The sequence below is a fragment of the Podarcis bocagei genome (assembly GCF_964188305.1).
Source record: "Podarcis bocagei genome assembly, chromosome: 7".
Lineage (NCBI taxonomy): Eukaryota > Metazoa > Chordata > Lepidosauria > Squamata > Lacertidae > Podarcis > Podarcis bocagei.
Genome location: NC_138132.1, coordinates 52379598 through 52393083, shown reverse-complemented (window position 1 = coordinate 52393083; position 13486 = coordinate 52379598). Strand labels below are relative to the sequence as shown.

The 13486-nt window shown below is 49.2% G+C and overlaps 1 protein-coding gene across 6 annotated transcripts in view; it reads left to right on the top strand.

Moving 5' to 3' along the window:
* CBFA2T3 (CBFA2/RUNX1 partner transcriptional co-repressor 3) overlaps window positions 1-13486 on the top strand; it is a 67333-nt gene that overhangs the window by 42349 nt on the left and 11498 nt on the right. For 3 of the 6 annotated variants that reach the window (XM_081201181.1, XM_081201182.1, XM_081201180.1), the window contains exons 3-5: window positions 3483-3560; window positions 7762-8003; window positions 9793-9882. In XM_081201181.1, coding sequence (XP_081057307.1) covers window positions 3483-3560; window positions 7762-8003; window positions 9793-9882 — 410 coding nt within the window. Of the gene's footprint in view, window positions 1-3482; window positions 3561-5522; window positions 6099-7761; window positions 8004-9792; window positions 9883-13486 lie in introns of those variants that run through there. The other 3 variants (XM_081201184.1, XM_081201183.1, XM_081201185.1) reach the window with 2 other exon arrangements.

Here is a 13486-nt window from a genome sequence, read left to right as displayed (position 1 = left end):
TGAGACACCATCTTCTCCTTTGCCTCGGGCAGCAAAAATGCATTTCTCTTGGCTGAGGGTCACCCCCATTTGCAAGGCAGAGAATCGCCCCGTCCAGTTGCCCGCCAGTGCATAATGCACAGTTTGCATTGGGCCGCGAAACGCTCGGAGTGCCACAAGTGCAGCCTAAGCAGCAGGAAGGGAGTCTGCGCCCCCCACTCCCTTCACAGATGGGAGCCTTTCCTCCATCCACAGATAAAAGATCCAATGGCAGATGGGCGGCTATATCCGCAGGCGCAGCACATCGATGCCGAAAGCCCTGAAATAGTTGTGACTATAATAGCCTGCTCCCCCAGATTCCTTTGCCCTTCAGCTGCGAGGAAGCCATGCAGCCCGGGTCAAAATTAACTTCTTCTTGCTCACAATCAGAAAGAGCAACACATGCCCACCCCCCTCACCTTCCACATTGAACTGCAAAGTCTCCTCCCTTCTGAAAAGAAATGCCTTTTTTTGTATTGCACTTTGCGGGGCGGGGGGGATGGTCTCTCTCTGTGTCCCCTGCCTCCCCGATTCCGAGTTGCAGTTCCAAGTCAGGTCCAGCCTTTTTTTTTTTTTTTGGAGCCAGATGTTCTCTAATTAGAAATCGGATTCTGCTCGTCTGTGATCTGATGGGGTTTGCTTTTAATCGCTCTCGGTAGCAGATGCAAAGGCGCTTTTGAGCCAGTCTGCTGTGTTTTCTGAAAAGGGTCTGCTGCTGCTCTCCCCTCCCCCCTCTCAAAAACAACAACCCTTCTTGCAATAGCTGACCCTGGGAGGACTAGCCTTTCCTCCCCCCCCCAAGTCCCCGTCCCGCCACCACCCCACAGTGATGCTGTGTATGCATTTAAAGCGCTTAGAGGTTAGGGAAGAGAGAAGGATTGGAAGCTGTGACTTTTGCACTTAATTCGAGTGGATATTAGCAAACAGCTGGTGTTGTGCCCTTACTAAGAGCTCTGCTAAGATGTTCAGCCTAAACTGGGTGGCTTTAATAACCACCTAGCCTGATGGTTTGCCACCCGAGAGCTATGGCAGAGACTTGGCCCATCTCAGGATCCCACAGCCAAGGAGCAAGACGCCAGGGGCGGATTTCCCAGCCAGATGGTGGCTGCTGAGAGCACACGGATGTGCAAAGGAGGACTTGGAGTCTATGAACTGCTTGGTTCTTCTCTCCCCAGATCCTTTTTATTATGGGAATCTTCCCAAGGAAAGCTAGATGCCAGAGTTATCTTTCCAGCCCTTATAAGCTCACTAAAGATATTTTGTAAGCCAGGGATGGAGAAATCAGTGTACAAGGAGGCAGGTCCCTGCCCAAGGAGCATACAGTGAAGAAATTTGACACCGGTGAATTTGAAGGAAGGAGAGGCACGGACAAAAAGGGGAGCCATATATGGTTGTTTCAGTTACATAAAGGAAGGCTTGTTTACAGAGTTACCATTACACCATAGGGCATGGGAACCTCGGACCTGTTATTCCAGCTCTGATGTCAACAAGCGAGTTGCAATGGTTACTAATGATGTCCTACCTCCCCTTCTGCTGGAAACTGCAGCAGGGGAGAGGGCTGCTGTGCTCAGGACCGGCTTGGAGGCTTCCCGGCAACATCTGACTAGACACAGTGAGAACAGGATGCTGGACCAGATGGGCCACTAGTGGGCCTGATCCAGCAGGCTCTTATGTTCTTACATCTTGAATTGGTTCTGAACCGGACATGCTTGTCAGTTCTGTAGCCCAAGTTCCCTTAATCCATCTGACCCTTTCTGACCAAGCCAGTCCTTCTCCTTTGTTCTTATGTCATAGTGAGCCAGGCTTGTTGCATGAGGAAGCGAGGGGTGGGGGTGGGGAGGATACCACGTACCCTCTGTAGATTTCCTTTGCCACATTGGTGGAAATCAGAGGTGCTCTACATTCCCACGCCCCTTCCTTCTCTTAATTTCTGTTGTATGTTTTTGAATCAATACAGCATCTGCCAACCTGGTACCCTTCTGCTGTTTTAGACCACATCTCCCATTAACCCCAGCTTCGCTGGCTGAAGCTGATGGGAGTTGTAGTCCCAAACAGCTAGAGCATGCCAGATCAGGAAGGGCTATTCTATACTTTCCAAGTGTTTGTTAATACTGACGATCACGGCCCTATCTTGTGATCAGCACCGTATGCATTTTGCATTGTTCGTTGTTATAAATCTTTTCTGGTTTTAAATTGCTTCTATTTGTTGTATTTTATCTGGCTAAATCGCTTTGAAACTCTTCTACAAAGCGACCGATACATGCACTTAATTAATAAATAAAAAAACCAATACAGCTGTTGAAGAGCTGTTCACCAGGCTTCAGCACAAAGTCCATTAACCTGGAAAGTGGGTTGTTGCCAGGCAGATTTCTCATCTAGAAAACAAATAAACACATCCACATGGTTGTCCTTTCTAGAACAGGTTCCATTTCAGCATGGAGCTGGCTTTATGGCATGCATAGCAATAGATCAAGGGTGGGGACCTATCTCAGTCTGAAGGACTCATTCCTTTCCTGACAACCTCAAGGGCTGTATGCCATTGGTGGGCGGGGCCAGAGGCAAAAGTGGGTGGAGCAACAAATGCAAATATGAGCACTCTACTGTATGCAATTTTCTACTAGTGCATCCCTCTCTAGCCTCCATTCGGATGAGCAAAAAGCATTATCAGAGTTCAAGGACACATTCCAGCTGGAGAAAATATTTTCCCAGGGTGCGAAGCAATGCCAGTGAGGTGTGTAGTCTGGGGAGAGTTCTTCAGGCCAGATACAGAGGCCTAAAGGAGATGCCACCCACCCTTTCCACCTGCCCACAGGCACTCTAGGCACCTGTGCAAATTTGGGCCCCCAATCCTTTTGAGTATCTGGCAGCAACACCCCTAATCAGCAGGCCAAAGAGCAACCATTTGTGAGTCTCCAATGTCAGCAAGACAGTGAGTTGTCAGCCCCCGGCTCCTTCAGTTGAGATAACACCATACCACCCAACATTTCTCCAATGAAAATAGGTACGTCCTAAGGAAAAGCAGGACATTCTGGGATCAAATCAGAAACCAGGACAGCTTCTGTGAATCTGGGAATGTCCCAGGAAAATAGGGAGGGTCTATAATACGGGCAGGGAAGCCACACTAATTTGGCAATCTAGGAAGCTGGGAGTGGCTTCCTTCAATCTGCATTGCAGTTTATGAAGCTGGTTTAGCGTAAGCCTCTTCGCACAACCTTAGTCTTTGTTTGGGCATTGCATGACCAACCCATATCTTTCTAGCACACCCTCAGGCAAAAGGGACAGTATTGGTTAAGAGTTTTGCCCCTGCAACTAAACTCACATGCTGGAAGGAAATCTCCCAGCCAAGATGGATAAGCTTAAGGCCCTGCCTGGCTACTGCCCCAGCCCTGATCAGGGACTTCAGGAAGGAAGCGCCCTGCCACCTCTGGTCTCTCCTGATAGCGTATGTTTTATTTTGCTTGCAGATCGTGAAGCTGGGCCACCGATGTTTCTGCCCCGCGGCCGTTTTCATGGTTGCTTGAAATGGTCCATGGTGTGTCTCTGTAAGTAAGATGAAACGTGCCCGTCAGCAAGAGACGCAGAAGCTGTAGCTCAGCTTTGCTTCCCCTAGAGCAGGGGCGGGGGAAACCCGAGGGCCACATTCTATTCAGGGGAACCTCCCAGGGGCCGCATGCCTGTGGTGGACGAAAGTGGGTGGAACAATGCATGTTGATATGACCTTTGTACAGTAGGCAAATTTTGACACATACTCACATGATCTGCCTTCTGGGCAAGCAGGCGGCCTGATCAAAGTTCAAGGACACATTCCAGCCGGGGGGGGGGAAGCTCAATAAGGGTTTGAAGCAAGACCAGAGAGGGTATGGCTAGGGAGGGTGTGGCCTGGGGGGAAAGTCCCAAGAGCCAGACACAGAGGTCTGGAGGGCCACATTTGTCCCCCAGATCTGAGGTTGCTCACCTCTCCCCTAGGTAAATACAGGAGGGGAGCAAAGGCACTTTTGCTGGAGTTGGCGCAGGCAGTGTTGTCTATAGGATGCTGCCCCATAGGTTGGCAAACCCCCCATTTCACTCTCAGAGGGTTCCCAGTTGGCCAGCATCACAGGAAATGTTCTTCTTCTTCCTACCTCTTTGTAATGTCCTTTGGGTGTATCTCATTTCACCTGCCTCAGTGTTAGGGGTAGGCAATTTTAAATTTGCGTACATTTAGTCAGTTGGCATCTTCAAATGAGCAATGGCAAATCATTTGTAAATAATCTTTGCAAAGACAGACAACAAGAAAGCTGCACCTTCTGTCCTGGAGGCACCACCTCCCAATGCTTCAGGTATAGGGGGAGCATTGTGGTTGGTCAGTGAAGAAAGTGGGGAAACTTTTATCATGCTCTGAGGCACCTGCTTGTGTTATTGTTACTGCCTGATAGAGGCCTTCAACCACAGAATGGACTAGTTAGTCCAAATCAAATAATGAAATTCAGCTCCTTTCTCTTATTCTCTATTTACTTCAGTAATATTCCACTCAGAAAGTCAGTTGCCTCCTTTGTTCCACATTCTTCAAGTACCTTGCCTCTGGGCCCTCTGCTCCTAATCTTTCCATCAGTCTAGGATCTTTTCCAACTTCTTATCCCACCCCACAAAGATGTGCCTGCCCCTAAGACCTGTGTGGAATTTTAATCCCAGTCAAAATGACAATGTACCTTTCCCTCAGGTAAATTGGACTGCAAGCATTCTGATAGCCTTGCTTGCCTAGGCCAGTCAGAATGTTTGCAAACTTTCTGTGCCGTCATCACACCAGCTCAGTCAATTGGTGTCAAGGGGATTAACCACTGCATGTGCAATACAGTGGTACCTCAGGTTACAAACACTTTGGGTTACAGACGCCACTAACCCGGAAGTAGTACCTCGGGTTAAGAACTTTACCTCAAGATGAGAACAGAAATCGTGTGGCGGCGGCAGCAGGAGGCCCCATTAGCTAAAGTGGTACCTCAGGTTAAGAATGGTTTCAGGTTAAGAATGGACCTCCGGAACAAATTAAGTTCATAACCAGAGGTACCACTGTATATAATATGGACTAGGGATAATAGGTCTTGGTTCAAATTAACACTTCAAAAGAACAGTGTCCAATTACAAGTTTTTCTTACATACACAGAGTCGTGGCTGTAGCACATGGCCTATTCTGTGACTTCAATTAGAACAGTCATCAAGGTGTTCCATTCTACTTCCCGTGCATACTATTGCAGAATAATAGCTGTGTCTGTAGCACTGCTGGTGATCTCTGTGAAAATAATACAGAAGGTGTGTGTGTGTGTGTGTGTGTGTGTGTGTGTGTGTGTGTGTGTAATAGAGCACTGAGGAAGGAAGGAAACTTCATTGGCCAGTTTCCCCCACTGCGGTGAGATTTATTGCATTCCCATTGGTACAGTCCTAAATTTGCATCTATGCATATAAACGTGTCCATGCAAATATATTTTGGGAGCTACACTGGAGAGCCACGACCTGAACAAAGGATGCAAAAGTATTAAATGAACTTTGCATTTTTTAATTTGCATAATTTGTGAATAAAAAAAGTTTCATAGGAGAGAAGCGCCTGAAGCCTGCCTCCCTTCCCCCACCGCCTGCCAAAATTGCAAGCTGACACATATGCCTTCACTTCTGCAAAGAGGCAACAGCACACAGGCCTTCTTCGACCTCAGAGCAGACTGAGCACAGGTGCAGCCTAAGGACACCTCCCATTATTCCCCCAGTGCAATTAGGGCAGTTTGGCAGCTTGACGGCTGACGTGCCCCACTTTTTCCAAATATCCTTTCCCTCTTTTAGTTGAGGAGGACCCACAAACGCAGCTCTCCGCCGAGGAGGACCCACAAACGCAGCCCCCATCCCTAAAGCGTCAGAGACATATGCAGAGTTTAACTTAGTAACACACCTGTCACTCGAATAAAAGCAGTTGTGGCCGAGCGGTTATTTTCGGCACCTCTTTAGCAAGCGGCGGTTCTCGCCCTGCCGGAGACTGAGCAGGAGCCCAGGAACACACGGCAAAAGCCCCGACGGCTGCGGCTTCCCAAGGAGGTGTCAGTGCCACAGCGGGAAAGGTTAGTGATTAGTGACGACTGAAACTAGGCAAGGCAAACTTGGCACCTTCCCAGGACTGCTCAGGATCTCTTTTTGTTCCCAAGAAGGATGCTGGGATTTGAGGCTCTCCCTCCAAGGCAGGGGACAGTGTCTGCCTGGGGCACATTGTTGCCTGCTCTTTCTCAGCCCTGACTGCGGAGAGACAGGCGTTTCGACATTTTCTGAGGGTCCTTGGGGAGGAGGGATGGCTGCTTGCAAGGGGGTGGGCAAAAAAGTTAGGTTCTGACCTCTGATAAACAGGCTTTGCAGGGGAGCTCCTGTGGTGTGTTTTTTAAAACCTGCAACACCTGTTTGACTTGGGAGGATCAAAAGTTGAGAGAGAGAGAGAGAGAGAGAGAGAGAGAGAGAGAGAGAGAGAGAGAGAGAGAGAGAGAGAACCACAACATCTCTTTCATACCGCTTCAAAATCTGTCATTAGCCTCTGGCCTAAGAACACGTGTAAAAGCACAGGGCTGGAAGGCAGTTTTTGCAGTCTGGGAATATGTTGCCTCTGTTCAGCGCACTAAGATTTGTTGTTGTAGGCCGGCTTTTCAGCTCTTGTTTACTGCTTCAGGGTGGGGAGGTCAGCTGGGCGTTGGGGGGTGTAGCATCTTGTGTGGAAAGGTCTTGGAAGCAGTAGGGCTCGTCAGGAAGACAATTAGCCTTGGAATATGATTCTAGGATATTTATGGCACAATCCTATCCACACTTAGCTGGAGGGACTTTCTTCTTTGGAAAAACACTCCTTTTCTTGGAAGCACATCGGCCCAAGAATGGGACTTGCTCCCTAGTAAATGGGGTGTGTTTGCTTTTTAGAATCTCAGCATCAGGATATTACAGTTTCTGCCTTGACTCTTAAAGCACTGTTGCTTCTCTTGTGTTAGGCAGCCGGGTCCCAATCCACCAGAAAATGTCTCCTGCACAAGTCCCCGTTCACTTTAGTAACATTGCAGAGGACCAGACAGTGGTCAGTAATCTGCCTTTGGGACATCTTTCTGCAGCCTGACAGTTCTGAGCAGGATTTAACCCTGTGCGTTCCCTCCAGCTGGATAAGACTGTTTCATTCCTCTTGTTCCACCCTCACTGACTAAGGGAAGCAGCTGGGGTCTTGTGGAGCACAGAGAAACCCATTTGAGAAGAGTGTCTTTAGGGTCGCTCTCTTTTTCAGGGAGGAGGAAAAAATAACTGCTTGTTTGCATCTGCAAAATGATTTTAAAGTATGCCTCTTTCAAATGACCTAGCTTTCATGCACAGAAAACCCCTTCAGGTAAAAAGCCAACCCCTACTCCGAACCAGCCAGGGTTAACTCCGCTGATCTTATTCCTTTTTCTGGGGATGCACATCTGCCAATCTTGCTTGGTCTTTGTTCCCAACTGGTTTAGCATCTATATTTCGCCTCCACCTGAAAAGCTCATGGGGTTTGTTGGTGCTAAAAGACATAGCCTTCCCCTTGCCTGGGATCCTCCTGCAAAACCTCTCCCCAAAGGGCCATAGCCATTTTTGCAACTCTGTCCCATTGTTGACTAACATAGTGCCTCTGGGATCCACTATGATTGTTCCCCTTATCCCACAGTGCCTTACTGTATGCAAGATTGCAATAGCAAACCCCCTCTTATTACTGCTTTCTCCCTTTCCCCCTTGCAGTAATGAATGGAAGCAGCCACTCCCCGACGGCGATTAACGGTGCACCCTCCACCCCCAATGGCTTCAGCAATGGGCCTGCGACTTCCTCCACGGCCTCGCTGTCCAACCACCAACTCCCTCCGGCCTGCGGGGCACGCCAGCTGAGCAAACTGAAGCGCTTCCTGACCACGCTGCAGCAGTTCGGCAACGACATCTCGCCGGAGATCGGGGAGCGTGTTCGTGCCCTGGTGCTGGGCCTCGTGGTAAGCTCGCAGACTGTGTGCTCTGCCCTTGGCGGCGAGATCCCTGTCTTCAGTCAGAGATCCTTTGCTGGCGGGGGGACCTGGTAGCCATTGCAGCTGGTTGAAATACATTTTGCAAAGAAGGCAGCCGTGGGTGCTGTTAAACTGCAATGCCGTTACTCTGCTCATTACACCTGCTACAGGTGCACTGTGGAGATTTGGGGCACCTTAAAGCAGGGCTGGGAAACATCAGGGCAAGGGGGAAAATATGGCCCTTCAGGGGACTCTTCTTAGGGCATACCCCACAATGGTCTTGCTCTGCAGCCTGTTTGAGTGCTTTGACTGGCTGGAATGTGTCCCTGAACTGGGATCCTGCCTCTTGTTTACATGGATGGGAGGAGTGTGGGGTGTGGATTATCCACAAACCTCTGACTGACCACATGAAGGTCACATCTGTCGCTCCACCTACACCTGCCTTTGGCTCCACTGGCATGTGGTCCCCGAAAGATTGCATGTGAGGAAATCTGGCCCTTGGGCTAAAAAGTGTTCCCCACCACTGCCTCGGATACCAATTATTAGAGCGTAATCTGGGGTCCCTTTCACCAGATGCATGCTAACCCCCAAGATTCTTTGTCATTTGCGCCGCAACAGATTCATACTCTGAAAGTTATGGTCATGCAATGTTGTAATACTTTGCTCAGCTTGATATTACTTAGCGGTAATTTCTTTGCTTAGCTGGACAGGGTTATGTCATCCGATATAAAAAAAATTAAGTGCCCTTGCCCCTGTCAAATTGTTAGCAAGGCAAGCAAACCATATCCGTATTTTGGCAGGGGTGTTGCCAGTTTCTTAGTGGCTCTTTTGCCTTTAGCAACACCCTGAGCTGCAAACGTAAGCCAGTGATTTGTGCTGATATCCATGCTGGGCAAAACAAGAGGGAAAGGGTGGAGTCATTTGAGGGAGAGCAGGAGACCTCTGGGTGATGTGGGGGGACAGTGGAAGAGGGAATGTCATTGGCAGAGATGTGTAAGGATGTACGAACACAGAGGGCCTAATGAGGCATGACTGAATGCGTGACTTCCAATTGCTTATATATGTTTCCTTAACAATCAACCAAGGGATTTTTTTTTAATGGGCCCTCACCTTATAAGGAGGAGAGGAGTTTCCCCCTTTTCCTCCCCAGCCATGATTTCTGCCCAAATCACCCCCTCAGTTCTGCAATTAGTGACAGGTAATAAGCCCCCATTGGCACCATGGGGGCTTTCCCCCATATCACTAATTGCAGCTTGGCAGGGGCATCAGTTTACATGAATACACAGTAAAAACTCCCTATGCAATGCGGTTCTGATAAAAACCGGGGGTGGGGGCGTGGGGCAGCACATGATTAAAGAACCCCAATATGATTGACAGCATCCATTTAAATCACATTTAGGAGATATAGGAAGCAGCCTTTTACTGGTCTATCTAATTCAGTGTTGTCTGCACTGACTGGAAGTTGCTCTCTAGGATTTCAGATAAGAGTCTCTCCTAGCCCTACCTGGAGATGCCGGGGTTTGAATTTGGAACCTTCTGCATGCAAAACAGATGTTCCACCAGAGAGCCACGGCCCCCTCTCCAAAGTTAAGTTCAGCTTAACTATGGTTTAAGAGCAAGCATGCTGGTGCATAGAGAGAAAATTGCCACACTTCCATTCCACCAGGGTGCTGCGGTGGTTTAAAGTAAGGTACGAGCCAGACCAGTGAAGAGAATTTGCTGGACATGAATCCACAGTCCTCAGTATCGTTGTCCCCGTGCTGTTTCTACTTTGCAGAATTCCACGCTGACCATTGAGGAATTCCACTCCAAGCTCCAGGAGGCCACAAACTTCCCTCTGCGTCCTTTCGTCATCCCATTCTTGAAGGTAGACCCTTTATAAGACTTCTGTCTTGCACGACTTGAACTAATACCAGCTTCATAATTTTGGGAAGGTTCTTTGTTGCATAGACACCTTTTCACACAGCTGAATGCAAGTTGGGTCGTAGAATGCTTGGGCCAACTTGTTCTCTCTCTCAGAGGCACCTAGACACCATTGTGTCAGGTCCTGGCAGGTCCTTCCCTTTGGAAGAAGTTGATGGTTTCCAGGAACCATCATCCACACATAAAGCTTGGTTGGTTCTCTACTTCCTGGACTGGTCAAGACATGCCCTGGAACATTGGAAGCTATCTTACACTGAGCCAGTTCAGTGCCCCTTCTGGTTATGTACTGTCTAGACCAGCATATAAAGCAGATGTTCTACCCTCAAACAGAATAATAAGATTCCAGTCCTCATGGTTCTCAAGAAAGGACTGGTTAAAATGGGACTAGAGGAATCTACCTTCTACTGAGTCAGACCCTTGTTCTAGCTCAGCATTACCTAAACTGTCTGGCAGCAGCTCTCCAGGGCTTCAGGCAGGGGAAACTCCCAGCCCTGTAAGAGCTGTTCGACAGTGGAATTTGCTGCCAAGGAGTGTGGTGGAGTCTCCTTCTTTGGAGGTCTTTAAGCAGAGGCTTGACAACCATATGTCAGGAGTGCTCTGATGGTGTTTCCTGCTTGGCAGGGGGTTGGACTCGATGGCCCTTGTGGTCTCTTCCAACTCTATGATTCTATGATTCTACCTGAGACCTTCTCTCCCACTGAGCTATGACTCTTTCTGTGAGAGGGATTGGATGGGTAGGCTGTTTTCTCCTATGGAGACTGGCAGCAGCTCCCGGGGGAGGCTTACCTCAAGCTTTGGAGCTGATTACACAATTAAAAATGTTCAGGATGTGTCATCTCAAAGGTAAGATCTGCCTCACTGTCTAATGTCAGGGCTGGCCGTGACCCCCCCCCCAACCTTCATTCCTTTCCTTCTCACTCCCACCGCACTGACTTCTGCTGCATAGCAAAGTCTGCTGTTTTCAGAAAACAAATCCTCTTTGCAATGGCCAGGACAGAGAGAATATATCAAGCAATTGTCTCTGAGCTTTGATCAGCGTCTTCCCATGTCTCTCTCTTGCTTAGTGCCAGGCCCGTCCTGCAATCTGAGGATCTGTTGAGCCCTGGCATTTCTGTAGAAGCAAGCAAGACGGGATCTCTCTAGCAGAAGTTGCAATGGCTGCTCTCAGCTGCCCTTGTTTATCAGAGAGGCATGAAAGACAGAAGACTTGCCTTTTGCCTCTTCCCCACCCCCCACCCTCCCACGTATATGGGGCTGTGATTTCCATGGCTCTAGAGAAGCAGCAAAAAAATATTTCCTGAGCAGAGAAGGTTTCCTGCTGACCCATGTAGCCCATCCAGAAATGCTGACCCAGGGTCAAACCACATGTTACGTTAAGCCTGTAAGTAGCGATGTGCAGTCTTTGCTGAATAGCAGTTGGAGGGGGCTGATCAGGATTGGGACCGCCGAGTGGGAAAGCAAGGGAATGACATGTCCTTTACCTGCCTTAGGGCCCCAGTCTTCATCATCTCTTCCCTGCCTTGCCTCCCTCAAGGCTATTATTTAAGACAGGAAAACAAACACGCAATAGCTTGCTATAAGGTGCCATTTGGCCCTAAGCAGAAACCCAAACTCCTTCAGATGTAGGCAAACTGGAACTTGCTAGAGTTTAGCCCTGCCTCTGAGCATGTGCAGAGTGCTTTTTTCTCATCACCAATTACATACTCTTCAACTGTCCCATTTTAAGTGGAGCATCCTGGAATTACAGAAGACATCCCAACTTCTGGTTACATCCTGGAATGTCCCATTTTTTGGTCCAACGCTTTGGTGCAAGCAGAGTGCCAGAACAAAAGAAGCTCATTTTTCGCTCTCACGAAGGTCACCTGGCTCCCATGAGAGCTTGGGACCAAAAAACAAGTGTCCCGATTTTGATCAGCGGGAAGCTGGAGGATATGCGATTAACCACAGAGAGGCACTGTATGTCTAGAATGAGGATGGAATGGCTTCCAGGCAGGTTTTCGATCCCTGGGGGGAAGAAGAAGGACACTCTGCACATGACCTTTAGGGGGATGCCTATGCTATGTTTTTTCTACTGTTGTACACGCTCAGCAATTTATCAGCTGCACCATTAAGAGCATAGGAAGCTGGCTTAAGCCCTGTCCGGTCATTGGGCCATCTAGCGGTGTGTTGCCAAAACTGGTGGCCAGCAGCTCTTCAGGGTTTCAGGGGCAGAGAAGTCATTTCCAGGCACACTCGGAGACTGAATCTGAAACCTTTTTGCATCCAAAGCATGGGCATTTGTCACTTGATGTGGCCCTGCATGTAATGTTTTTTGGGTGGTTTTGTTTTTTTAAAAAAACAACCAATGCAAAGAGGCCTGAGACAGACTGGGACCATGGCAGCCCACCCAGCCCACACTCAAATCCGTTGAAAATCCATTTCCCACCAATGGAAGCTTTCATCCACTTGCAAGTAGCAAGCCATGGAGGAGAGACAATGCAATTCTCATTGGGGCTGTGGCAAGGGCAAATATTTAAAGCCCGCTAACCCCAGACTAAAGTCCCAATTCAGGGGGGGGGGGAGAAATAGGGCTTGTAGTGTATTTTCTTTTCCTTAGCAAAAAGGCCAAACAGCGCAAAGTCATTCCTTGCATCAAACACCATGTCTAGTTTGGCTCTAATGCTGAGCAACTCCTGGGAAAACAGGTCCGTTATCCCACCCCCACCCCCCCATCACCACCACCACTTTGTCTCTTCCTGGCAGAGTTTTTGGGGGGCAGACCACAAGCCTGGCGCCTTTCTGCCAGCAGAGAGACAGAGAGAGGAGTGTTTTGAATGAGAAAGGAGCCCTTTGACAGCCCTCTCCCCCATCTCTTCCCCTCCTGCTCCTCTCTCCAGCACCCACCCTGCTTCCAGCTGTTTCCACCCAGGGCTCCAGATGCTTCTCATTACCCTAACTGCAACCAGGCGGCCTCCGGCGCGCCTTTCCCAGAGATGTTATTTATTTCTTTTCATTGTTTTTCTTTCTTGAAATGTGATGGTGACTGGGGGTGGGGGGGTGGAGAGGGCAGGGGAGAGAGGGAAGGAGGGAGATGGAGGAAGAACGAAGGGGGGTGGCGGCAGAGCGGGGGGGGATGTTTTCTGCCCTGGAATCCACAGCAGTGGATTTCATCAGTCCTCGCTCTAACATGTCCAACAGATGGGGATTTGGCTGGCGATCAGCTGCCTAAATAGGAAACCAGGGTTGGCTGACGGCACAAAGCTCTGCTCTGGGCTTGCTTAATTGCTCCTGCTCCTGCGGATGCTCTTCTTGGAGGGCTGGAGCTTCGTGAGAAACTCGCTGGGTGGGGTGAGGAGTCAAAGGAGCAAAGGGGAGAAAGCTTATTTACAAACACTTTCCGTTGTGCAAAGGAGAGATGGGAACGACCTCGTAAGGCCATGGGACCCTCGCAGGCTTCTCTGGAGCAGAGCCAGCACAGTCTCATTGATAGACGCTGAGGCTGTCTAGGGGGCATTGTTTTCTGAATGGAGCAATGAGAGCAGCCCCTGCTCAAGTGAACTCCGCATTCC